This window comes from Penicillium riverlandense, assembly GCF_028828495.1.
Source record: "Penicillium riverlandense strain IBT 135883 chromosome Unknown utg000002l_segment0_segment0, whole genome shotgun sequence".
Lineage (NCBI taxonomy): Eukaryota > Fungi > Ascomycota > Eurotiomycetes > Eurotiales > Aspergillaceae > Penicillium > Penicillium riverlandense.
Genome location: NW_026643195.1, coordinates 937,817 through 961,433, shown reverse-complemented (window position 1 = coordinate 961,433; position 23,617 = coordinate 937,817). Strand labels below are relative to the sequence as shown.

The 23,617-nt window shown below is 54.5% G+C and overlaps 13 protein-coding genes across 13 annotated transcripts; 7 read left to right on the top strand and 6 right to left on the bottom strand.

Moving 5' to 3' along the window:
* Positions 1-82: 82 nt before the first annotated feature.
* N7474_002679 (Atg14 domain-containing protein) lies at positions 83-1,548 on the top strand (the record flags this gene model as incomplete). Its single annotated transcript, XM_057194094.1, has 2 exons — positions 83-703; positions 742-1,548. The coding sequence occupies 2 exons, from the start codon at positions 83-85 to the stop codon at positions 1,546-1,548; spliced, it is 1,428 nt and encodes a 475-aa protein (XP_057055449.1).
* Positions 1,549-1,792: 244 nt separating this feature from the next.
* On the top strand, positions 1,793-3,936 carry hscA (putative Hsp70 chaperone (HscA); the record flags this gene model as incomplete). Its single annotated transcript, XM_057194093.1, has 6 exons — positions 1,793-1,835; positions 1,898-1,948; positions 2,017-2,143; positions 2,204-2,369; positions 2,425-3,132; positions 3,187-3,936. The coding sequence occupies 6 exons, from the start codon at positions 1,793-1,795 to the stop codon at positions 3,934-3,936; spliced, it is 1,845 nt and encodes a 614-aa protein (XP_057055448.1).
* A 267-nt stretch (positions 3,937-4,203) lies between these two features.
* On the top strand, positions 4,204-5,066 carry N7474_002677 (ribosome-recycling factor; the record flags this gene model as incomplete). Its single annotated transcript, XM_057194092.1, has 2 exons — positions 4,204-4,650; positions 4,719-5,066. The coding sequence occupies 2 exons, from the start codon at positions 4,204-4,206 to the stop codon at positions 5,064-5,066; spliced, it is 795 nt and encodes a 264-aa protein (XP_057055447.1).
* A 135-nt stretch (positions 5,067-5,201) lies between these two features.
* N7474_002676 (uncharacterized protein) lies at positions 5,202-6,276 on the bottom strand (the record flags this gene model as incomplete). Its single annotated transcript, XM_057194091.1, has 2 exons — positions 5,202-6,046; positions 6,156-6,276. 2 exons carry the CDS (start codon positions 6,274-6,276, stop codon positions 5,202-5,204), a joined length of 966 nt encoding a protein of 321 aa, XP_057055446.1.
* Positions 6,277-6,429: 153 nt separating this feature from the next.
* Positions 6,430-6,657, top strand: N7474_002675 (CDC26 family anaphase-promoting complex subunit; the record flags this gene model as incomplete). The annotated part of the gene is made up of 1 exon (XM_057194090.1): positions 6,430-6,657. The coding sequence occupies one exon, from the start codon at positions 6,430-6,432 to the stop codon at positions 6,655-6,657; it is 228 nt and encodes a 75-aa protein (XP_057055445.1).
* A 639-nt stretch (positions 6,658-7,296) lies between these two features.
* On the bottom strand, positions 7,297-10,294 carry N7474_002674 (Zn(II)2Cys6 transcription factor; the record flags this gene model as incomplete). Its single annotated transcript, XM_057194089.1, has 7 exons — positions 7,297-7,618; positions 7,686-8,149; positions 8,200-8,753; positions 8,813-9,094; positions 9,157-9,498; positions 9,575-10,060; positions 10,192-10,294. 7 exons carry the CDS (start codon positions 10,292-10,294, stop codon positions 7,297-7,299), a joined length of 2,553 nt encoding a protein of 850 aa, XP_057055444.1.
* A 1,192-nt stretch (positions 10,295-11,486) lies between these two features.
* Positions 11,487-12,143, top strand: N7474_002673 (iron-sulfur cluster assembly protein CIA2; the record flags this gene model as incomplete). The annotated part of the gene is made up of 1 exon (XM_057194088.1): positions 11,487-12,143. One exon carries the CDS (start codon positions 11,487-11,489, stop codon positions 12,141-12,143), a length of 657 nt encoding a protein of 218 aa, XP_057055443.1.
* Positions 12,144-12,348: 205 nt separating this feature from the next.
* On the bottom strand, positions 12,349-15,399 carry N7474_002672 (U5 snRNP component Snu114, putative; the record flags this gene model as incomplete). The annotated part of the gene is made up of 3 exons (XM_057194087.1): positions 12,349-12,911; positions 12,964-15,192; positions 15,240-15,399. The coding sequence occupies 3 exons, from the start codon at positions 15,397-15,399 to the stop codon at positions 12,349-12,351; spliced, it is 2,952 nt and encodes a 983-aa protein (XP_057055442.1).
* A 225-nt stretch (positions 15,400-15,624) lies between these two features.
* erg10B (acetyl-CoA C-acetyltransferase) lies at positions 15,625-17,059 on the top strand (the record flags this gene model as incomplete). Its single annotated transcript, XM_057194086.1, has 5 exons — positions 15,625-15,692; positions 15,752-15,801; positions 15,857-15,932; positions 15,987-16,479; positions 16,541-17,059. 5 exons carry the CDS (start codon positions 15,625-15,627, stop codon positions 17,057-17,059), a joined length of 1,206 nt encoding a protein of 401 aa, XP_057055441.1.
* A 238-nt stretch (positions 17,060-17,297) lies between these two features.
* Positions 17,298-18,734, bottom strand: N7474_002670 (putative ZIP family zinc transporter; the record flags this gene model as incomplete). The annotated part of the gene is made up of 1 exon (XM_057194085.1): positions 17,298-18,734. The coding sequence occupies one exon, from the start codon at positions 18,732-18,734 to the stop codon at positions 17,298-17,300; it is 1,437 nt and encodes a 478-aa protein (XP_057055440.1).
* A 215-nt stretch (positions 18,735-18,949) lies between these two features.
* Positions 18,950-21,178, bottom strand: N7474_002669 (bromodomain-containing protein; the record flags this gene model as incomplete). Its single annotated transcript, XM_057194084.1, has 5 exons — positions 18,950-19,340; positions 19,398-20,011; positions 20,063-20,324; positions 20,382-20,918; positions 21,099-21,178. The coding sequence occupies 5 exons, from the start codon at positions 21,176-21,178 to the stop codon at positions 18,950-18,952; spliced, it is 1,884 nt and encodes a 627-aa protein (XP_057055439.1).
* An 806-nt stretch (positions 21,179-21,984) lies between these two features.
* Positions 21,985-22,433, top strand: N7474_002668 (cyclin-dependent protein kinase regulatory subunit CKS1; the record flags this gene model as incomplete). The annotated part of the gene is made up of 2 exons (XM_057194083.1): positions 21,985-22,088; positions 22,136-22,433. The coding sequence occupies 2 exons, from the start codon at positions 21,985-21,987 to the stop codon at positions 22,431-22,433; spliced, it is 402 nt and encodes a 133-aa protein (XP_057055438.1).
* A 335-nt stretch (positions 22,434-22,768) lies between these two features.
* On the bottom strand, positions 22,769-23,610 carry N7474_002667 (DsbA family protein; the record flags this gene model as incomplete). Its single annotated transcript, XM_057194082.1, has 5 exons — positions 22,769-22,846; positions 22,912-22,959; positions 23,009-23,407; positions 23,462-23,481; positions 23,538-23,610. 5 exons carry the CDS (start codon positions 23,608-23,610, stop codon positions 22,769-22,771), a joined length of 618 nt encoding a protein of 205 aa, XP_057055437.1.
* Between the last annotated feature and the right edge of the window lie 7 nt (positions 23,611-23,617).

Here is a 23,617-nt window from a genome sequence, read left to right as displayed (position 1 = left end):
ACACTCTCCCGATGACCACCCCTATGGTTCTTCCCTCGGCCAGCATGGAAATGCGACCGACATCGAACACCCACACTCTGCGATGAGTTGCCACACATGTTCCCGCACTCCTCATGCTCGTCTGTCCTTTTACTGTCCAACATGTGCCCGCAATCAGCTCTATCAGCTTCGCATCGACAGCACCCACGTTCTCCTGGAGCGAGAAGTTCTGGGGCAGCAGATCGAAACCGTAGTGTCTGATGGAAATCACCAACGGAGATCCGTTGAGTCCATTCCTGACTCGTCGCGACGCTGGACCATTCAAGCGATCACGACTCGGCAAGCCGAGTCGTCGTCCAGAAGAGAGGGTCTTTCACGTCAGATCAATGACTTGAAATCAGAGATCAAGGACAAACAGGCCCACATCTCCGGGTGCAAGACACGTCTATCACGCAGACATTCTGATGCGGAATCCGCCAAGTATCAGCTTTCGGAGCGAGAAGCGGGGATTCTGACAGGCGTCCAGAACACAACGAAGAGGACGGAGCACCTGTGGCACTCCTTGCACAGCAAGACAGCAGAGGCTCGCATCTTCCTCTGTCGGGAAGCAGCGAATCTGTACGGTCTACGGCAGAAAGTCTCGAGGAAAGGACAAGTTCCAGAAACCTATGCAATCGGTGGAATCGTGATCAAAGACTTGAGAGACATGAATGGCAAGTTCTCCGTTTACGATAATATTCTTTGGGGGCGGGTATTAACAAGAGGTATACAGGTGCTACGCCAGCCCAAATCTCGACGTCCCTCTCCAGTATCGCCCACCTGCTTGTCCTTGTCTCACATTACTTGTCATTACGACTCCCCGCCGAAGTAACTCTCCCACATCGAAACTACCCGACAGCTACCATCTACGCACCGGCTGGGTCATATCGCACGCGCGAGACCCCGGACAAAGCTCCTCGATCCTCCTCATCCAGTCCGACGGCATCGAAAACCACCGAGCCACGCACCCACTTGCCACGGCCCAGGCCTCTGACAATTGAAAAACCGCTCACCAAGCTCGTTAAGGAGGACCCGGGAACATATGCTCTCTTTATCGAAGGGGCCACGCTGCTCGCCTGGAACGTCGCATGGCTTTGTCGGACTCAAGGCATCAACCTAGCCTCGGAGTCATGGGAAGACGTGTGTGACATTGGGAAGAACATGTGGCAGCTCCTGGTCGCCCCGCCTACGCCGGCGTCAACTCTCATGAGAGCCTTTGCAGGTCGGGAGCCTCAGGCCCAGGGGACGGGCGTCAAAGATTCACCCAAGACGACGATCCAGCGGACCAAATCGTTTCCCATGCTGGGACACTATTCTCACGGCACAGCACATTCCTTCCTCGGGGCTTCGGAGGGAACTGACTTTATGCGGACCTGGAAACTGCCGACCCCGACGAAGATCGTGGACAAGTTGAAGGCGACTCTACTTGGGGAGATGGCGAGTGCGGAATGGGAGCTCCTGGAAGAGCAGGAATGGCATGAGGAGGCGACCGGCCAGCCCTCGAGTGGCAAATGGACGAAGCTGAAGTAGAAGTAGGTAGTTCTGCTACTGGAAGTAGTACTAGAGAACTATAGAATCACCCGTTCACCGCCTTCCGACCCACTCACGTGATCTCCGCCTGCCGAAAATTTTTCATGGTCCAATCAGAGGGAGTGTGGGCGACTCTCTTCATAAAAAAAAATTTCGCTTGGACTGCCCCTCTCTTTTTCTCTTCCCTCCTCTCCCATCCCTTCCCTCTCTGATTATTTCCCCCTATTTTTCTTCATCCTTGAGAATGTCTGACGAAGTTTACGACGGCGCGGTCGGCATCGACCTGGGTTCGTGTTTCGGTTCAATTGTGTGTGTTCGATATTATTATTTACTGACTCGGTTCATTCAGGTACTACCTACTCGTGTGTTGCCAACTACGAGGGCACCAATGTCGAGATCAGTATGGTGCCAATTAAAAAAAGAAAAAGAACAAATGAACTCCGCCCGCTGACCCATGGCCTCGTGCAGTTGCCAACGACCAGGGTAGCTACACTACCCCCTCCTTCGTCTCGTTCACCGACAAGGAGCGTTTGATCGGTGAGGCCGCCAAGAACCAGGCCGCCATGAACCCGGCGAACACCATCTTCGACATCAAGTGAGTCGTGACAACCTCATCGCACTGCCGTAATATATGGTTCTGACTAGTGTGGCAAAGGCGTCTGATCGGTCGGCGGTTTGATGACCCCATCGTGAAGAAGGATGTCGAGTCCTGGCCCTTCAAGGTTGTCGACCAGGGTGGCAGCCCTGCCGTCCAGGTTGAGTACCTCGGTGAGGACAAGACCTTCACTCCCCAGGAGATCTCTTCCATGGTCCTCATGAAGGTAAGCTGATATCTTGATTCGCATTGCCGAATACTGGTCTAACCCGGTCGAACAGATGAAGGAGGTTGCCGAGATCAAGCTCGGCAAGAAGGTCGAGAAGGCTGTTGTCACCGTGCCCGCCTACTTCAACGACAACCAGCGTCAGGCTACCAAGGATGCCGGTGCCATCGCCGGTCTCAACGTTCTCCGTATCATCAACGAGCCGACCGCCGCTGCCATTGCCTACGGTCTCGGCTCCGGTAAGTCCGAGAAGGAGCGCAATGTCCTGATCTACGATCTGGGCGGCGGTACCTTCGATGTGTCTCTGCTGAACATCCAGGGTGGCGTCTTCACTGTCAAGGCCACTGCTGGTGACACCCACCTGGGTGGTCAGGACTTCGACACCAACCTGCTCGAGTTCTTCAAGAAGGAGTTCCAGCGCAAGACCGGCAAGGATCTGTCCGGTGATGCCCGTGCCCTCCGTCGTCTGCGCACCGCTTGCGAGCGTGCCAAGCGTACCCTGTCCAACGCTACCCAGACCACTGTGGAGATCGATTCCCTGTTCGACGGTGAGGACTTCAACTCGTCGGTCACCCGTGCCCGTTTCGAGGACCTGAACGCCAAGAGTTTCAGCGGCACCCTGGAGCCGGTCCAGCAGGTTCTGAAGGATTCTGGCCTGGAGAAGAGCAAGGTTGACGAAATCGTCCTTGTTGGTGGTTCTACCCGTATCCCCCGTATCCAGAAGCTCCTGAGCGACTTCTTCGATGGCAAGAAGCTTGAGAAGGTAAGACTCAAAAAAGCAATTTCGAGTAAACCCCGTGTTAATTTATATCTATAGAGCATCAACCCCGACGAGGCCGTTGCCTACGGTGCTGCCGTCCAGGCCGGCATTCTCTCGGGCAAGGCTACTTCCGCTGAGACTCAGGACCTGCTGCTTCTGGATGTTGTTCCCCTCTCTCTGGGTGTTGCCATGGAGGGCAACATCTTCGCCCCCGTCGTTACCCGTGGCCAGACCGTCCCCACCATCAAGAAGCGCACTTTCACCACCGTGGTTGACAACCAAACCACCGTGCAGTTCCCCGTCTACCAGGGTGAGCGCACTAACTGTGCCGATAACACCTCCCTGGGTGAGTTCACCCTGGCTCCCATCCCCCCGATGCGGGCTGGCGAGGCCGCTCTGGAGTGTGTTTTCGAGGTCGACGTCAACGGTATCCTGAAGGTTACCGCCACCGAGAAGTCCTCCGGCCGCAGCGCCAACATCACCATCTCCAACGCTGTTGGCAAGCTGTCCAGCACCGAGATTGATCAGATGGTTGAGGACGCCGCCAAGTTCAAGACCAGCGACGAGGCCTTCACCAAGAAGTTCGAGTCCCGTCAACAGCTCGAGTCGTACATCTCGCGTGTCGAGGAGATCGTCTCCGACCCGACCATGTCCCTGAAGATCAAGCGTGGCAACAAGGAGAAGATTGAGTCTGCTCTCAGCGATGCCATGGCCCAACTGGAGGTCGAGGATTCCACCCCCGAAGACCTGAAGAAGAAGGAGCTGGCCCTCAAGCGCCTGATCACCAAGGCCATGGCCACCCGGTAAATGGGATGATTTATAGACTTCCGGCCTTTTGATTTCCCCAGTTCATTGTGTGTTTTAACGAAGCCGGACACCTTGGGCGCAGTTTTAAAAAGTATGGATTTCCTGTAGATGACGCCTTTTATTTCGCAATTTAATGACTTCGTGATGAATGAATGCCTCCTCGTAATTGTATTATATAAGTGACAGGTATGGATCGGCGCGCGGCGACGCTCTGTCTTCTCTGTTCAGTTCACACCCTTCCCCAAAACAACAACTGCCCCATCCACCATGCACCGCGTCGCGGCCCAGTCCTTCCGCGCGCTCTGCCCCCGTGCAGCAATTCGCGCTCGGCCAATTATTGTCCCAGAATACCTCCCGCACCAGCCGACTCTGCCCCGACACAGCCGTAGCTTCACCCACTCGCCGGCCCTCTACAAGAAAAAGGACAAGCCCAAGAGAAGCGCTCCTCCTGAGCCGGAATCTACTGGCAAGGATTCGCCCTCCGAGGACCCATTCGATCTCTCGCAATTGCACACCGGCATCGCGGCCGCAGCCGCGCGCCTGAGAGATGATCTCTCTAAGCTTCGTGCCGGAGGCCGGTTCAACACTGCGACCCTGGAGGGACTGAGGGTTCATCTGAGTAAAGAACGGAAGGACTCCGTCAGGCTAGGGGACCTGGCCCAGGTCGTGCCCAAGGGTGGGCGGACGGTCACCGTCCTGGCGGCCGATGAGGATGTGAGCATAGTTCTTTTTTCGTTTCGATTCAATTTGTCCGCCGTTGACTAACTGGCCTCCTTTGATAGCACATCAAACCTGTCACATCGGCAATTGTCTCGTCAACCCTTTCCCTAACACCGCAGCCCGACCCGCACAATGCCCTCCAGCTCAACCTCGCCATCCCCCCGCCCACGAAGGAGTCGCGGGATCAGAGTGTTCTGGCTGCCAAGCAGGCGTTTGAGAAAGCCGCTAGTGCAATCCGCGACTCGCGCGGAGCGATGCACAAGCGTCTGCAAGATATGCAGAAGAAGAAGGTGGCAAGGCCGGACGATGTGCGCAAAGCTCATGACCAGATGGAAAAGGCTTCCGACAAGGGCCAGAAAGACGTTAAGGATCTATTCGAGGCGGCCAAGCGCGCGTTGGAACAAGCATGAGCCGTTCCCGTGAAGACTTTTGTAATATAAAAAGAAAAAATTGTCATATGTATATCTAGGTACACCAGAGGCCCCGATATGGGCAAGAAAAAGTGATATCGTACAGTTAGTTACCCTCACAGAAACAGCATATCGCTAAGTGCGCTTGACCTTGGGCCCGGCGAGCAGCGACTCGACTTTGGTCACAAACTGGGGCTGCTTGCCCGCCGACTGGTAGGTCCCGTTGTTGCGCAGGTTCCTCATCACGTTGCTGATTGCGGGTAATTGGTCCTTGTCTGCGTCCAACGTGGGGTATTTCCCTTGCGCAAGTGTCTCCATCAAGCCGCTGGTGGTCTCCGCGTTGATGGGTGCGAAATCGATCTCCTTGGGCTCCATATTCTCACCCTTCTTCTGTGACAACTTGTCGGCACGCAGCTGGGCCAACCGCTTAGTCTCTTGCAGAGCCTCTGCCTTTTCCTCTTCGTTGAAGAAGAGCACGCTCTGGCCCTTCCACAGCCGTCTTCCCAATTCATATGGCGGGACGTATCCATTGGCAAAGCGGCCACTTAAACTGGACAACTTTTCGAAAACGGCCGCTGACCGTGAATTTGCGTCTGTTGGGAGAGAGGGCCAGGTCTCCTTGAGCGAGGAGAAGCCGATATCCTGGGGTTCGTAGCGCGTGGGACGCGGTCGAGACTGGAGCATCTGCTCCTGTTCGATTTTGTCGATATCAGATGCCCCGAAATCATCGCCCTCATCCGCTTCAGATCTCCTTGGACCTCGCGCCCGTTGCTGTTTCTTTCCCTTCGCAGCCCCTTTCGCTGGCGGTTTGCCGGGCTTGCGGGCTGCAGGGCCCCGCCGCAGTCGTGCGGTTCGAAGAATCTTTGCAGGCTCTCCGCCAGCCCGTGGTGCTGCGAATGATCGTGCATCGATTCCTCGCGCACTCTTCTGAGGGCCGGCCGATGAAGAAGAGGGACCGCGTCGATTTTGTCCGGGTTGGGCTGTTTGGGGAGCGAAATTAGTACGAAAAACGAAGAATTGACGGCTTAAAACTTTGCTCTCAAGTTCTGGGTGTCCAATTGAACATGGCTGTCTTGGGGCCGGACATACCTGAAGACTGGCTCTTGTCCGCAGCCAGTGGACCGGTAACTGATAGTTGACGGGCAGGAGTGAACACTGAAATCCGGGCGCGATCACAATGCAGCGCCTGCCGAAGCTGTGGGCGAAACATGGTGCGCCGAGGGATGGAGATGAAGAACGAACAAGGCAGGCACGGAGACGGAAAGAAGACTGTGCATGGAGGTCACGTGCCCACCGCCCATCCGCTGGCAGAAACAGAGTAAACACACCCCGGCTCCTACAACCATCCTCAGTCATCAATAATATGCTTCGACGAAAACCTACAGCCATCGCAGTCACGTCGGAAGACGTCGCTGCATTTGAGGAAGCGCGACTTCGCAAGCTGGCCGAAGAAAACAAGCAGCCCGATCATGCCAAGGGTACTTCGGCGGTCGGTTTTGACCCGAGCGACGAGTTGAAGCCCCTGCCAGGCGACAAGGCGAGGATTGTGCGATCCCGCGAGGAAAGAATCGGCATTGGTCGGCGTGGTTGACTGTGTCCACGGCGACAGGGCGGCTTAAGCTGCTCCAGCCATGAATATGTCCGGAAGTGATGACTCGCATCTATGTCGAGAATCTAGCCACAAAAAAATAGTCTCTTTTTGATGCGGGGAGCAGCCTCCGATCTTTATTTCTTGGCGTTGCAATTATCTTGTCTCTTACTTTGGGTCCCCTCGAGTCTATATTCTCCAACGACAAACCGAAAGCCTCAAGAAAACAAACACCCGAAGAAGGGTCGCAGCTCCGACTCTTCTTTCACGATCTACACGACGGATGCCGACTTTCTGATACTAAGGGAGATATTGAAGTTATTGCATTCCGGTTCTAGGTTCCATGCGACCCACCAAAACAGTGAACCCGAGGGCAGGGGAGAGAGAGGGACCTCAGATGTACAGCAGAATTCGCGAAATTGGTCATGTCAAGTAGCCAGCGGTGCCTGCATTGCAATCAACATCACATCCCGTCCACTGTCGCTGTGCCCAAGTTGTATTCTCATGACACCTTGCTTTATGTTCCTTGGCGCCCATTATGAAACAGAAAGCCAAATGTAAGAGATATATGTATACCAAGACAAGAGACAAAGAAGCCGAAAGGGGCCCGTCCAGAAGAGAGATTTCAGGCGGTAGAAGATTTCATCCACGTTGCCGCTTCACCATAGGATCTTGGGAGCCGAGATCAACAGAGTAGTTCCACCGCCGTTTCAGGCCCTGAGGGTCATACACGCTAGCAACGCTTTGCTGCCAATCTCGGGCCGTGATCATCATCGGAGGTTGTTGGAATTGTGGAGAAATAGACTGCTGCGGTGCAACAGAAGTCACTTTAGTGGGCGAGTCGTACTGAACGTACTGATCATGCACCATATTTGGTACGGTCTGGGCCGCGCTGTTCATCGGCATCGGGGGCGAATTCGTGCTGACGGAGGAGGGTGCGACGGAGAAGGCCATGTCCCACTGACTAGATGAAATCCTGGGTCAGCAAAGATACGATATCACACGCAAGTATATTACTGATGATCACGTACTTGATTATTCGAGTCGGGTCCCAAGTATTTTCGTCTACCAACGGTGCATCCAGTGGATGAGTTGTAGGGGGCTGGTGAGGTACCATTCCTAGGGACTGCAACTGGGAGGATGTGTCGGACTTCGAGTCTTCAGTACCAGCCGAAATTGGAGGGGTTAATGGATGCATGTTGAAACCCACTCTGGATTGGACATTGGTTGGGACTTGACTAAGATGCGGATGATAATGCGCGTCAAGTGGCGGGCTGGGATGATATGGCTCCGAAGGACTTCCGTACGGAAAGCTCGGTTTCAGTTCAAACGGACGACTCGTGTCGGCGGAGAAGGCCAGTCTCAAGGAGTCGATCTGAGCTTGGATTTCCGGCATCGGCCAGGCAGCCGAGCATCGCTCCAGAATTCGCATATGGCGAGTGAAATACTCACGGGCGTCTGAGTTAAACTGAGGATCGGGAGAAGTGATGGCAACCTGCAGATGTCAGACGCATACGGGGGAAATCCGTGTGGAGGAATACAAACCAGGTGTAGCATGGTACATGTGAGAATGCAATAGATGGCAAAGTTAATACCTCTCTGCATATACAAGAGGCCAGATAGGCCAAACTGTTTGAGGATGGCCTCTTGGAGTCGACACAGGCTTCGAGCAGAAGAATAGCACAGTGACATATGAACCTTCCAGCCACCCCCGGCTGTGAATGATTGTGATGCAAGCAGTTGCGGGCGATGCAAGAGAATAATCCCAAGGTGGCAGTGCGAATGCATATTGCCCACAAAGTGTGATGGGAGCCATGGAGGGGAACCATCAGCTGGGTAATTGACCTGCAAGTCCGGGGGTAAGTTATGAAGCCAGTCGGAAAAGAGCGGATTTTTTTGCGCAAAGCGAGGATCGGCTTCCCAATCCTTCTGTTTCTTTACTTTGTGATAGACATCCGCGATGATGCGAATATGGTGAGCATTGCGAACAAAATAGGCATGCTGTCGGGAGCGGTCAACCTCGTACTGATCGAGACCTCGGATGTCCAACGTCGGACGCATGTCCACTGTCTCTGGATCGACGCCAAAATCGGATCGGCCTGAACGACCCAGTTAGACAACCATTTGGGGCAAAAAGGATAAGGAGGTTAAAGGTTACCTTGAGGTCCTCCAATCATGACTTCAACCACCAACAGAGTCTGCCATACTCGTGTGGACACCAAACATTCAATCGGGCTGAGGTCACAAGGCTTGCCTTCCGCGTGAAGACTGTAGTGCTCATGAATGTCCAAATCCTTGGCCATGGATACAATGGTCTTGACAGTCTGCCAAGATCTGTAGTAATATCCTTTCTTTGGGCGGGATTCTCTGGCCTTCAACAGAAGAAGCAACGCTTGTATGGTACTCAGCCGTGGAACATCCATGAAACTCGGCTCGTGCCCTGCCAGAATAATTAGCACAAGTAATTTGGACGAGATTGGAAGTAAATCGGTTTCGACTTACTGTTTGCCAACGCGAGCCACTGGGCACCTTCTGAAGCCTCGTCGGACAGTCGACCCGCGCATGCAAACAGCGCTTCAAGAAGGAGAGGGGAGATGGAACTCCGATCGTTTTGCCATTGATAGTAAAGATGGGAACGAGGGATAACTGGCACGTAGGGGTGAATGTCATCAAAGAAAATCTTGAAATAAGCCATCACATCTTCGTCCGTAGGCATGAGCTCGGGTGGGATACGAATCGTTGCGCCGGCTCCAGTGCTCAGAGGCGGGAGTCTGTCCTCAGCATCGTCTTGAACAGGGGCATCAGGCTCGACACGGTCCGCCCTCTGTCTTCTGATGTATGGGGCTTGAATAAAAATGTCAGTGGCGTTATTCCTGGCTGTTTGACAGCGATTTAGAGTAGGCGAGAGGAGGAACCGTACCGATACCAGTCTCGTCGATCTTCAACTCGCCAAGGACCTCGCTGAGGTTCTCCGCTGTTGATTGTTCCGGCTCCACATACATCTGTGGTTGTGCTGGGAAATGCTGTGGTTGTCGATATGATTGCTGTGGCATTGCCATCGGAGGCGAGCTGTATATACTGGGCTGGCCTTGAGGCGCCTGGACGAATTGGGAATACATCCCCATTGAGTCATAAGAGGGCATCGTGCCCATTGCCGCTTGGCTATTGTCCCTGTATGTCGGAGGCACCGGAAAAGAATGGTGCGAAGCTTCGGGAGGGCCAGAGCTCCCTCCAGTGTCTGTTGAAGCTAGATCACCCTGGGCTTCTGGAAATTCTCCATCTTGGCCGATAGTCGGAGGAACACAAACGAGCTTCAGCCGAGTGCATGCGGAACAAGGCCATGTATTCGTTGTGGCCGCGTCGCATTTGATTTTTCTTTTCCGGCAACCATTACATGCCCGCATCACTGGGTATCGCGCGCATCAGTATCTGACACATGAGATTTGGAGATTTTTTTTCGCATACCTTTCAGTCTCTTATGCCGGTTATGTTCGTCCACAAACACATAATCTATACGGAAATCAGATCAGCAGCCACTTGGTATGACACGAAGTAAACGCATCAGCTTTCTGGGGTATGACGGACTTTTCTGGCCTTCTCGAGGAGGCCCCGACGGAGGCGTAAAAGTGTAACCCTGCATCCCTGGTGACAGAGTTTTGAGTTGGCGAAGGTGTACAGTTGATATTTTGGGTCAATTCCGATTTCATGAAATAGTCAAGACGATATCCGAGGAACTCCGGAGGGATATATGTGCAAAGGCCCGCCTTTGGATCACGTTGAGATCGGGAAGAGAGCTCGTATCAGCCCGCAGCGATGACGTCGGCAGAAAACAGAAGCAGGGTTTATATGCACAAGGGTAGTGTTGTAGCCAGCAATAGACATCGGAAAAGGTTAAGAGAAATAGGGTGTCGAGAAAGCGTCGAACAGGAGTAGGTCATCGAAACTCCTCAGAGGACCCATTCACACAAACGCGACAAGAGCGGGATAGTGCGATCCTGCTGGAGAGGAGCTGGGGCTAATGGAGGACACGGGAATCGGACGGGATGATCGGAAATAGAGTCGCGAGGTGGTCATAGGGGATGATTCAAGTCGATGAAACGGCCGGGCGCATTGCCGTCGAATTGGGCAGGGGAAGCGCGGTTGGACGAACGAGAACCGCAGAGACTGAGAGCATGAGCAGCTTGTCGAACAGACTGAACAAGAGAGAGGTATTAGGTGGCCATGATGTCGACACGGTCGGAAGAGAAAAAATTGGGACCGAAGGGGAGAGATAACAGGAGGGGGGGAGGAGGAAGGGCCGCTGAGGAGGTGAAGCTGAGCGAGAGAGGATTATTGAGGGGCGGCCAGGTTGCCAAGTGGAACCGAAGGTGGAGAGCGGCAGATCGTTTGTATACCGATCACTATGATTATTATACTCCATACAGGACTATGTGGCATTATGATTCAATAATATTGAAATCTACATGTATATAGTAAAAGGAAAGAGGCCCTCGACATCCTCGGGGTGGAAATCTCCTCCAAGTAAGTAGTTATAGAGTTGGTGGCCACCAGAGTAACTAATCTAGATATGGGGAAACCACTACGGGTACGATAGTTATTAGGCAAAATGCCCCAGTCGAAAGAGGACTCAGCCCCTGAGTTAACCTGGTGATGAGCCCCTATTTTTCCCCAGTTTATTCGGTTTGCTTCTGCTCACACACCCGAGGTTGGTCTAGCTAGGGCACGTGATAGCGATAAGACCCTTTGCCGTTATCGCATACCTTTCTTTCTTTTCTTGTTCCTCCAACTCCGTGTCCTTCTTTGCACTGCTTCTCACCCCACCCCCTTTCACCATGGCTGAGATGCAGAACTCCAACCCGACCATCCTCGACGCGGCTGACCTGCCCACCCGTCTACGCCCTGCGGTCCCGCACAAGCCAGGCTACGGCACGGGCATCTTTGCGTCGGCTCTGCCCTCGCCTGCCAACCCTGCAGACTTCCTCTGCACCAGCCCCTACGAGTCCTCTGACTCGGATGATGACAATCTACTTGAGGAGCTGATCGATGAGCAGGAGATTTACGGTAAGATCTCACCCTGCCTTCGTCTAGTGTGGGCGGTCACTCACAAGCCAGCAGATCTCATAGGCTCGGTTTCGGACCCCGAGCATCCCGTCTCGCTGGGAGAGCTGGCTGTTGTCTCGCTGCCCGACATCAAAATCACCCCAACCCTCCCAAACGTCCCTGGTTCGCCTCTACAGACCGTCACCGTCCTCATCACTCCCACCATCACCCACTGCAGCCTGGCTACCGTCATCGGTCTTGGGGTGCGGGTTCGACTGGAGCAGTCGCTGCCTCCTCGCTTCCGCCTGGATGTGCGCATTAAGGAAGGAACCCACAGCACGGCAGATGAGGTCAACAAGCAGCTCGCGGATAAGGAACGGGTCGCTGCCGCGCTGGAGAATGGAGCGCTGATGAAGGTTATTGCCAAGATGTTGGAAACCTGCAAGTGATTCCACGCCAATCTATGTAATTTTAACACTGGCGCCGCGGTCCCTCGAGACCATGATGTTTACGCGGCACACCTGACACGATGACAATGAGACCACTTTGCTATGACACCAAATCAACCACCAGCGTAGTGTCTATTAAAGATAGAGTACATGGGCAAAACTCCTAATAAGATGACTCCAGATTCCCATCCAACCCTTTTTTTCATCATGAGTCCAAAACGCCACTCTCCTTCAGACCCTTCCATAGCTCCGGCTCCAAGAACTTGCTGACCGTGACATCCTCCGCCAGGCCTTTGCGGCGCCTCGTCTTCAGGACAAAGTCTCGCGCAGTAGCCATCGCTGGCGCCATTTCCAGCGGCTTGAGTTTGACGTCTCGGTCTAGCGGGTCGCCGGGCACCACACTCCATTTATCAAAAGCGAGACTGAGCTTGGCCTGACCCTGAGTATGGATCCGTAGATCGGTTTCAAACCCGAATGAATCGATCACCGGGATCAATCCGCGGACGGAATACAATGGCGTACCGGCAATCGGACCGTCCGAGAGGACATGGCCTCTGCGCCGGGACAGGACCGTGTAGACCGAAGCGACGGCATCGGCGGGACCCGTCATCGTACAAGAATAGATCGGTTCCATGAGACGAGGAGATGCCATCAGGAATGACGAATACACGGCCCGGCGGGCGGTGGGAATAACCTGACCTCCTCCACGGTAGATGGCTTGATCGGCAAGGGACACATCGGTGAGTTTAAACTTGGTGTTCCGAATCGCTAACGAAAGAGTCAGTGAGTACCAATGGATTTCGGGAGAGTAACTACTCACGTTCTTCACACAAGGGACCCTCTCGCGTACCCCAGCTGAAGCCCTGGGTGATGGAGTCCCGAACGGTGCCGAGAAGCTTCTTGTCCACTTGCGACGGTAATGTATCATCCTGGAGGATATTGGGGCCCATCTCCTCGGGGCCAAATGCCCAGATACTCCGGGCGGCGAGCTTATCCCAGTCATAGTTTTCCTCAAAGTACCGAGCCACCTTGCGAATAGGGTCCTTGATGCTGACCTTGCCCCCTTCGATCCCCTCTGCAATGCCATCGTCCAAGGGCTCCGCAATCATGGTGATCTTGTTCTTTTTGTTCGGCGTGATCGAATAACACATGATCGCGGAGGTTTCGACCACAGTTTCACAGAAGCGAGTGACGGGGTCGGACACTTTGATCTCCATCTCGGAATACAGTCTGCGCAGGTCATGCATCACGCAGTCCATGTAGAGCTCCCCAGTTCCCAAGACTACATGCTCACCAGACTCCTCAACCTTGGTGGAGATGAGCGGGTAGCTTTTATTAATTTTGCGCAACCCTTCCAGCATTTTGGGCAATTCAGAGGGGTTGACTGGCTCGACCGCGACTTTGAAGACGGATTCGGTCATGTGCCGAAGGGGCCGGAAGATATATGCGTCTTCGTCATCATCCAACTTGGGAGGCATCAGAGTTGCCGTTTTCACGATGGAATTGTCCACACCACCTAGCAGCACCCAGTTCCCGGCGGGAACACCATTCGTGGAGATGTTGTAGGCTGTCTCCGCAATCCACGTGTCCGAAATGGTGGCCACGACCATGTCCTCTTCATCCTCGGGCGTGTATCCCTCGCCGAGAACGCGGACTTGCTGGCCCGGTCGAGCCGTACCACTCATGATCCTTCCAAAGGCATTGAAGCTGGCAGCGTCGGTTGTGCTGAAAAGTTTGGTGACGTGGATCACCAGAGGGCCATCCTGGTCACAGGAAGCCATGGAAGCCGCGACTTTTGTGTCCAGAGGGCCGGTGTAGTACCGATCCAATTTGTGCTGGGCACCCTCCACTGGGGACGGGACATGCTGAACAAGCATATCCACAAACCCGGTGGCAGGGCCAAAAAATTGCTCACAAACCAGGTTGAGCAGCTCCTTTGCATCCGACTTGAGCTGAGATGGTTTTAGGCTAACCCCAACGCTTGCCAAAGTCTCTTTGAGGTCCTCTGGGCTCTCACTGATCGTATGGGAGTAGAGCTTATAGATGGGCTCCAGGACAAACTTGACAAACGACCGTTTTGCGTTCTCCTCCACTCCTTTGCGAGTAAACTTGCGGCTCCGTGGGTTGTAGAAGATATCCCCCCACAGTCGCGCAGCAAACTCCGACGAATCCAGCCGTGGGTAAGTGTCTGCATACATCCGGGCGAAGGACTGCAAAGTAAAACACCAGTTCATCGAGCTAGACGCAAAGGCAACATTGCCTTTCTCCGGACTCAAGCGCCGCTTCTCACCCTGGTCTGACACAACACTCTCGATCACCGTGTTGACTTCTTCGATCACATGCTTCAGCTTGAAATAGGCGTCGTTGGGCGGCAGCTTCAGCTCCATAATGAGTCGATCCATCTTATTTACAACCAGGGTTAGGGGTATATCCTCTAAGACCGCATGTTTGATGATCTGTTCAGTGTTTGCTTGAACGCCCTCGACAACATCCACGACGAGCACCACGCCGTCGGCCAGGCGGACCGAGGTCGCGACTTCATCGACAAAATTGACATGCCCCGGAGTATCAAGAATGTTGAGGAGGTGCGACTTGCCCTTGGTTCCCTGAAGAACCAAGCTCATTGGCGCCGATTTGATCGAGAGGCCGCGTTCTCGCTCTAGGAAGTGAACGTCGGTGTATCGGAGCTGCTCTTCCCGTCGTCGGCCGATGCGCTTCTCTAGCCGGTCGGTCAGATCGTGGGTCTGCTTCACCAGCATGTCCATAAACGCGGTTTTCCCGTGGTGCAGGTGGCCGGCCAGCGCGACGTTCCGTATTTGCTCGGGAAAATTCAGGAGATCTGTCATAAACTCGCGGGAGAAATGCACGGGCGGGAGTTCGGTCTCTGCGATTGCAAACTTCTTTTGCTGAACGGGGGCGATAATCGGCTCGGACAGCGGCTGCGCATCTTCTTCCTGGACCATGGTTTCGACGTCGGTGCCGTAGACTTGGGATGCGCTGGGATAATACTGCTTGTCCTCGTGCAGGACCACGGCATTCGAAGGGCCCTCTGTAACTGATGAGCTGAGACCCCGGATCCTTGGAGGCATAACTTACCGTCGACCTCCATTAATTGCTGGTCGTGGACCACATCTTCCTCCTCGTCGTCCTCGTCGTAGGCGTCCAGATTAAACGCATGGACCTCCTGCTGGACCTCCTCCTCGTCGGACTCGGCGCCACCGATATAGTTACCAAACTCATCATAGAGGTCGTCCATCGTGGGTGGAGTTTGGGTGGTTGGAGGGTGGGAGTTGCAGGACGGGAAAGAATAAAGTAGAAAGAGTTCTGAGTGGCCCGAGCGTCCACTCAGTCACACCGGCCCACCGAGCATACTGTGGGCTACACTGTATCTTCTGTTCTTCCCTTGCCTTTCCCTTTTGCCCCCCTTTTCTCTCTCGTTCAATTCCTCCTCTTCTCATCTTCTCACATACTACCACCCACCATGTCTTCTTCCCTGCCCCCTGTCTACATCGTCTCGACGGCCCGCACTCCGGTGGGCTCGTTCCTGGGGTAAGTGGCGGAGAGAGAAACTCAGTGTTGCTTGGATTGCTAACTTCAGCTGTGTACAGCTCCCTGTCCAGTCTGACGGCCCCGCAGCTGGGTTCCCATGCGATCAAAGGTGCGGTCCAATTCTGCTTGTGAACATCCCTTCCCAATACTAACGCCATTTGCAGCGGCCGTCGACCGGGCTGAGGGTATCAACGCGACTGACGTGGAGGAGGTCTTCTTTGGCAATGTCCTGTCGGCCAAGTGAGTAGTACACCCTTCAGATCGGTTGGGACCCAGCTAACCATTCCTCCGCAGCGTCGGCCAGAACCCTGCCCGGCAATGCGCTATCGGTGCTGGGCTTCAGGACTCTACCGTCTGCACCACAGTCAACAAGGTGTGCGCCTCGGGTCTCAAGGCTGTCATCCTCGGTGCCCAGACTATCATGACCGGCAACGCCGACATTGTTGTAGCCGGTGGCGCCGAATCCATGTCCAACACCCCCCACTACCTGCCCAACATGCGCAGCGGTGCCAAGTACGGTCACCAGAGCCTAGTGGATGGTATCATGAAGGACGGCCTGATGGATGCCTACGGTAAGCAGGAACTTATGGGCCTGCAAGCCGAGGAGTGTGCGCAGGATCATGGGTTCAACCGTGAGCAGCAGGATGACTATGCCATCCGCTCCTACGAGAAGGCCCAGGCCGCGCAAAAGGCTGGCCTTTTCGATTATGAGATTGCGCCCATTGAGATCCCCGGGTTCAGGGGGAAGCCTGGCGTAACTGTTTCTCAGGATGATGAGCCGAAGAATGTAAGCACAGTTCAAATTGACCTATGTGAACCCAGCTAACGATGTGCTTGTTTCCCCCCAGCTCAACCCCGACAAGCTTCGCGGCATGAAGCCGGCGTTTATTCCCGGTACTGGTACCGTGACCGCGCCGAATTCGTCACCGCTGAACGATGGTGCCTCAGCCGTGGTCTTGGTATCCGAGGCCAAGGTCAACGAGCTTAACCTGAAGCCCATTGCCAAAATCCTGGGTTGGGGTGATGCCGCTCAGAAGCCCAGCAAGTTCACAACCGCCCCTGCGTTGGCGATTCCCAAAGCTCTGAAGCACGCAGGAGTGACCCAGGATGCCATTGACGCCTTTGAGATCAACGAAGCCTTCAGTGTGGTGGCACTGGCCAACCTGAAACTCCTCGGTCTCTCAGAGGACAAGGTCAATATCCACGGCGGTGCCGTGGCGATTGGTCACCCTCTCGGAGCCAGCGGTGCTCGCATCCTGGCCACCTTGATCGGGGTCTTGAAGGACAAGAAGGGCAAGCTGGGTTGTGTTGGAATTTGCAATGGCGGCGGCGGTGCGAGTGCCCTGGTGATTGAGTCTCTGCTGTAAAGAATGGTAATGATGGACGATATGACGCCTGCTAGTGCGAGTATGCAGAGAGCGAAAAATAAGAATACCCAGATATATAGTTGGCTACCGATTGAGATGAAGTAATTACGGAGGGTCATTCTTGGTCCTCTTGGGGAGTACAGTGAATGCACATCTACGCGAGATATATTTACTACAAAAAGATAAACGAAGCAAAACTGGACACTCTCGAGGACTGAATTCTATAACATTACTCATTTCATGCGAACGCGCCGACAAAAGCCATCAGGATGGCACCACAGGCTACCGACACACAGGCTTCGATCCGCCGCCGGCCTTTGAGAGTCTCATAACTGGATTCGCTCAGAAAGTCCTCCGCCAGGAGTTCAACGAGACCTGCGAACAGGAGAAGACCGCTGCTGATCGCATTGGTGATACCGACCATGAGAAGACCCGTCGTGCTTGCTGGATCATAGAGATTGTGGAGCACCAAGCCGATGGCCTGGCCAAGGGGAGTGGTCGTGCCGTACGCCAGTGACATCAGCCACGGCTTCATCGAGGAGGGTGCGAAGAGATCCGGAATCAGCGAAGCAATTCGAGACCCAAGCGCAAATCCCTCGAAGGTCTGGTGAAAACCGATGGCGACGAGGAGGACGATGAATGAAGTGCCCGTTGCCACGCTCAGCGCCATGCCAATAAAAATGCTGTGAAACAGAATCCCCGCTTCGAGGAGGAGGCACTGTAGAAGCTGGCGTTGTGGGTTCTGGATCGGCAGCTCCGAGTGCGTCTGGTGTCGATAATTTCCACTCAGACGTGGCCGAGGGGGCTGAGCATGAGACGGTCGAGACGTGCACCCGTTGGCGGGCGTATCGTCATCGGTCTCTCCATAATTGTGCTCTTTATCCGAGAGCGTGCCTGTTAAGTGCAGCTGGTCAGACCCATGGGATGAACCAGATGGCCGGTCTGCAGCTTCTGCCCGATGGTTGTCGATATTGTCGAGGCAGATATTGTCCGGGGCTTCATCCGCCTCCAGTCTCGAATAATTGGTGCCCTCGGGTCCAAAATCACTCATCGAGTCGCGCCCAATTTCACCGATAAGATTATCGTACTCATTGCCATGAACATGGCCCGCACCTTTCATGGCGAAAAACATCTCGACGCACACGACGGCGAAGACCGAGATCATAGCTACAAAACCGGCCATCGCCCGGTACGTTTGGCTCCAGAATCGAGGGAGACATGGGTCCGTCAAGGAGACAAAGGCCGTCGGAAGCAGATGCACAAAGGCCGTTGCGATGAGCACACCAGTGCCAAAGTGTCTTGATATGAAGAGAAAGCGGCGTGGGATCGGAAGACGGGGAAAGCGACGAGCGAGAATAGGAAAGGAGCATGCTGATTGCACGCGAACAGCAATTAGCCGGGCCCGCCCAGGAAAGGAAAGAGTTGAGAACGTACCGAATGTGCTGAGTCCGAGAATGAGGAATAGCGCCATGACATGCAATGGAGTGTTGTAGGCCCCGCGCTCAGTGGTGCCACATGCTGGCGAGTCGGCATCTCGTCGTCTGAGCTCTGCTCTCAACAGGGAATCGGGGATGTGTGCCACGGAGAAAGGGTGGTCGTCTGGGGAAGGAACGTGAGGGATGAGATGTGTGCAGACCGTGGCAATCAGCGTGGGGCTTACCTGAAGAAGCGCCATCCGGCCAAGCCGGAGTACCCGGCATCATTGTTGCCGAACGGGAGTCACAGAGGACGTTGGGGCCATTCCGTGAGGCAGTTGGTGTCGGCAGGTTCAGTCTAAAAGACACGCGGTGGGAATCAGATTCGGGCTTAGTCATCTGGCAATACACTCCAAGTGAACTATGAACTACAAGAATCCCTTGACTAACTAGATAGATAAATCACACCCGAGGGCTACCGCAAGACATTAAAGAAGATGCTGACTCGCTCATAGTCGACCTCTGATCCGCCGGTCTTGGGCACGCCTCGTGCCGGTCCTGCAATGGCTTCTACGTCGACCTTGCTCATGCCCGGCGGCAGCTGTATATCATAATTCAGTGTGGTAGCCTCCCCAGATGTCGGGTTCAGCCGCTGCATGCCCATGAGAGTGGCCAGCTTGATCTGTCGCAACGGCGTACTGGATGCTAAGGTAGGCCGCACCGTCAGCAGGTTATGTGACGAGGGCAGGTTGATCGTGATAGACTGTTGGGCAACCGTGGCCGACGGAGGGATATCCAAGCAAAAGTCCTGCGGCAAGGAGAGCGTTGGATGGGTGAGTATCTGAATATTCTGGATCAGAGCAGAGCTGGCGTCTAGAACACGGTTAGTAGCTGCATCAATACCACACTGGGTGGTCTAAAACGAACCTTGTCCGGGCCGTCGCAAATGAGAATCCATGCCGGGGGACTGTTGGTACGGTGTCTGATCTAGTCGCATCGTTAACAGAGAGGTCACTATGTAAGGGGTTGATATGGCTGGGACAAACGCACTCTCGTGATACGGTAATCCTCCCGGCCCGGGAAGCGAGTGTCTGGCATACCCCATGGGAACATTCAGATAAGGCTGTGACATCTCGTGCGGGGACGACACATCATCCTTAATTCCCATAGGAACGGCCTGCGATTGCTCTACGGCGGATGGTGTGCTCGATCCCGGGCTTGCCAACCCTCTGCGGAGTCTCGTCCGAGGGGACATTCGGTGCGCGTCGATCTCTTGACTGACAGATCCCGCTCGGACAAGGTCCTGTTGGCGTTTCAGCGCTTCGTTATCGACCGTGACGCCGGCTCGCCGTGCATCATCTCGCGAGGACGGGTCCGAGTTCTGCGCAGACATTTTCAATGTCAACTTTTGGCCCATTGGGTTGGGCGTCATTGAGCCCATCTTCAGTTTGATGCGAGGCGGATCGGGGTCTCCATCTACCTGAGGGGGATCCGGGACCAGCTTTTTGGCTTCTGCAACTCGCCGTCGGAAATATTCCTGGTCGGTTCGTCAATGGGAGGACTAGAGGAATCATCAAAATGATCTTACTTCCAAGATGCCCGCGAGCTTGCTGATATCGCTGCCATCCTCGTTGTATTCTCTGGCATTTCGCCATATGTAGCTGACTTCCTCTTCAAAGGCCTGCCAGGTTGGATACGCGGTCACCTTAGTTGGGTTGTTCCTGATGTCTGTGCCGCGGACTTTCTTTTGAATACTTCTGAGAGACACAGGATGCTGGATGATCTCATAGTAATCTCGATAGAGATTCCGATCAGGCTTGCCGATGAACGGATAGGAGACCTCATCGCCACTAGATCAAGGGGTCAGCCAAAGGACAGCAGAAATTGGGTCCGGTCATAAATCTCACTCGTCATCCCTTAGCCGTGCCAGCTCTGTCATAATCTTATCCTGTGCCTGTTGGAGGGTATCGCCTTCGAAACTCTCCTCGGTCTCCTCATCCTGTTCCTCCTCCTCATCCCCCTCCTCATCCCCCTCCTCGTCCTCCTCTTCTTCCTCTTCGTCGCCCTCTGAGGCCTCCTGCGATGATCCTTTGTCTTTCGCATATTCGCTTGCTCTTGCCCCTGCTGGAAGGCCACCATGTTGCTTGACCAATTTGGGCAAAAGGTCAGTGACCATCTTTCGGATGCGCACCGCATCGGCAAAAATCTGGCTGGAATCTTCGTTGTATGATTGCGCATTTTCAACCATGAGATCCAAATCCTCTTCTAATGCCTCTGTCGAATCATACTGGTGGTTGTTCAACTTATCCTGTTGTGGAAGGGACAGGTGAGCAGGTGTAAATGCAACACCCAGGCAATACTGGGGAAGATAGCGCGCACCTCGACAAGATCCAACGCCATGGGTCTCGGAATAGCTCTGTAATATGCGGCATTCCGCTTCTATGCTTGGGCATTAGCCGAACCTCCGAAGGCAATTGCGGAGCGCGTGAGATCAACGCGACGTACTCGGTCAGGCAACTCCAGAAATTCCTCAGCAATGAGACGTCCCCTGTAGTAGAGCCCGGTCCAGTGTCAGCACGTGTGGCAACAAGCAACGCATGGATGAGTGTGTGAGTGCAGCGTACCTTCGGTCCTTTGCCGCCTTGATTTGCGACAAGAGTTCGGAGCCGATGTCTGTAATCAATCGCGACGTGTCGGAGTCCATGTGGTCATCATCATCATCCTATTTCGTGTCGCCCGGAATTAGCATGCTTGAATAACAATGGTCTTTGCGCATGAAGGAACTGAGCACGAGGCTTGCGCTCGGATGTTGCTCATCCAGCTCCGTCGCACGGCGCGTCCAGCGACAACGCCTACGGCCGCTCGAGACACCACATATCGCGACATCCACAGAAGAGAAACTTACCGATACTTTCCGGCGCTTCTGTCCACGGAGCCTGGTCTCTGAGGGCGCAGCCGCGGCCACGCGCCGTTTGGTGCTCATATTGGGAACTGGTCGGCAGAGGTGACGGAGTTAGGTGCGAAGGAAGCGAGAAAACAAAGAGCTAGCTCAGCGGGTTCACAGAGCGCGCTTAAAAGCAATGGCTGATCTCGAAGATTCCAATGGCCAGCCGACAGAGAGAAGGACGTGTTGGGGGAGACGCGCCCATAGTTACTTGGTTCAGGTGGTTAGTCAGAGCGGAATTACAGCCTCAGGCACCCAGGCACCCAGGCACCGTCCCGGCTCGGTCTTGTTCTTTCCCCTCCAAAACAAACCAAACCCCCAAGTCGACCGTCCCTGCTATCGCTCGTTTCCCCCTTGGTTTTCTTTTTTCCCCTTCCTCTTCTCCGCCAGTACACATCCACGCGCCGGAATAGTGCATACATTTGGTGAGCGCCTCCTCGTCCCCCCGATCAGCTCACGCGCCTCGCCTTCCGCCTCCCAATATCTGCCAAATTGACCACCGTTACTCGTCTTTGACAGAAACCTTGCACATATCGCCGCAGGTTTATCCTCCCATACCCTCCCCGATGGAGATCGATCCGACCAGAAGAAACAAAAAGCCGCGTCTCCTGCTAGAATCCGAGCGAGAACGGCTGGATGAATTCATCGACTCAATCCACTATTCGGCAAGGTACCGAAGGAACCGCTGCCTCCAAAATCAATCACTAACGCAAACAGGTACTCCGATGACAAGTTTGAATATCGCCATGTCCAGCTGCCTAAAAACATGCTGAAGAAAATCCCGGCCGAGTACTTCGACAGCGCAAAGGGGACATTGAAACTGTTGTGGGAGGAGGAGTGGCGCGCGCTGGGGATCACACAGGTGGCGTCGCCCAATACGACCGAGAGAGCCAAGGCTAACCTGCTTCTCGCAGAGCTTGGGATGGGAACACTACGAGGTGCACGAGCCAGAGCCGCACATCCTGCTATTCAAGTTGGTCTTGCCCATGGACACCATTTTCTCGCGCGCCGCTAACCCGCCGAGCAGGCGCCCACTTAACTACCAGCCTCCGCTGACCCAGTAGCCTGGTTGCGATGGTGCATTGAAAGGTCGACGGCGGGTGGTGGTACGGAGGTCCAACCACCATGACACTGTCTGGCAAAACCCAGGAGAGACGATACCATTTGGGGGCCATCATGATGGTATGGACATGCGGAATCGGTGGGTTCAATAAGGGTCCCCCCTACAGCTTCGTAATGGAAGTTTTGAAATGAGACATGGTTCATTTATTTTTCTCTGTTGTTTTCCTGCTCCATTGCCTGACCCGAAGAAGTGGACGATTGCCTTACCATGTACGGTCCTGGTGGCTCTCAGACTACGTTCTTGACCAGCCATTCCTCCCATTGGGCGGCCGTGAAGCTGCTGCTGATACCAGGCTCTTCCACGCCCTGCGCGCTCGTCAGTATCTTGGGTTTCTTTGTTTCCATAGGGGTGGGGGTGGGGGGCTCCTCACGTTGAAGTACACCGTTGGCGAAACATGGACCCCCAGGGCTCGATCAGCCTAGATGATATTAGAAGCATGCGATGTGATGGCCCAGCCCGCTGCCTACCTTGATCATGAATTTAATGTCATTGGTGACTTGGTTGCCACTATTCAGACTGCCGTTCTCGCCGGGGGTGTCGCTGATCGTCAGCAAGTCCAGGAATTTCTTTTCATCCACGCCGACACTCCCAGCAACCTTGGCCAGACGGGCATATGTCTTGTTCCGGGTTTCGTTGACTACGCTGACATCGAAGAACTCGGTCTGGTGCTGAAACAAGGCCGCACTGAATTCCCAGAACTTCTCGGGGGCAAGTCGGAGGACTGCTGCCCCAGCCTCGTGGACGAGGGTCGACGACGGGTGCCAGGGTTGGATATGCTGGCGGAAGATGACCTGGAGTTTCGGACTGTACTGCTGGGCGATCATCGGTCGGAGCGCGTAGAAGGTGTTGAATAGCTTGGCCGAGAACTAGAGGCCGGTCAGTGGTCGTACATGGGGTCTGTCTGACGAGGATAGGCTGACCGGGCAGACATAGTCGAGATCTGGACGGGGGTGTTAGTTCAAAAGTGGTTGGTTGGTTGGAATAATCAGCACCTACACAGCTCGAGCGTGTGGGGAGAGGGTCCTGCCGAGGCGAGCTTGAGGCCCGCGAATTTGGGCGGCACAGACATGGTGTAG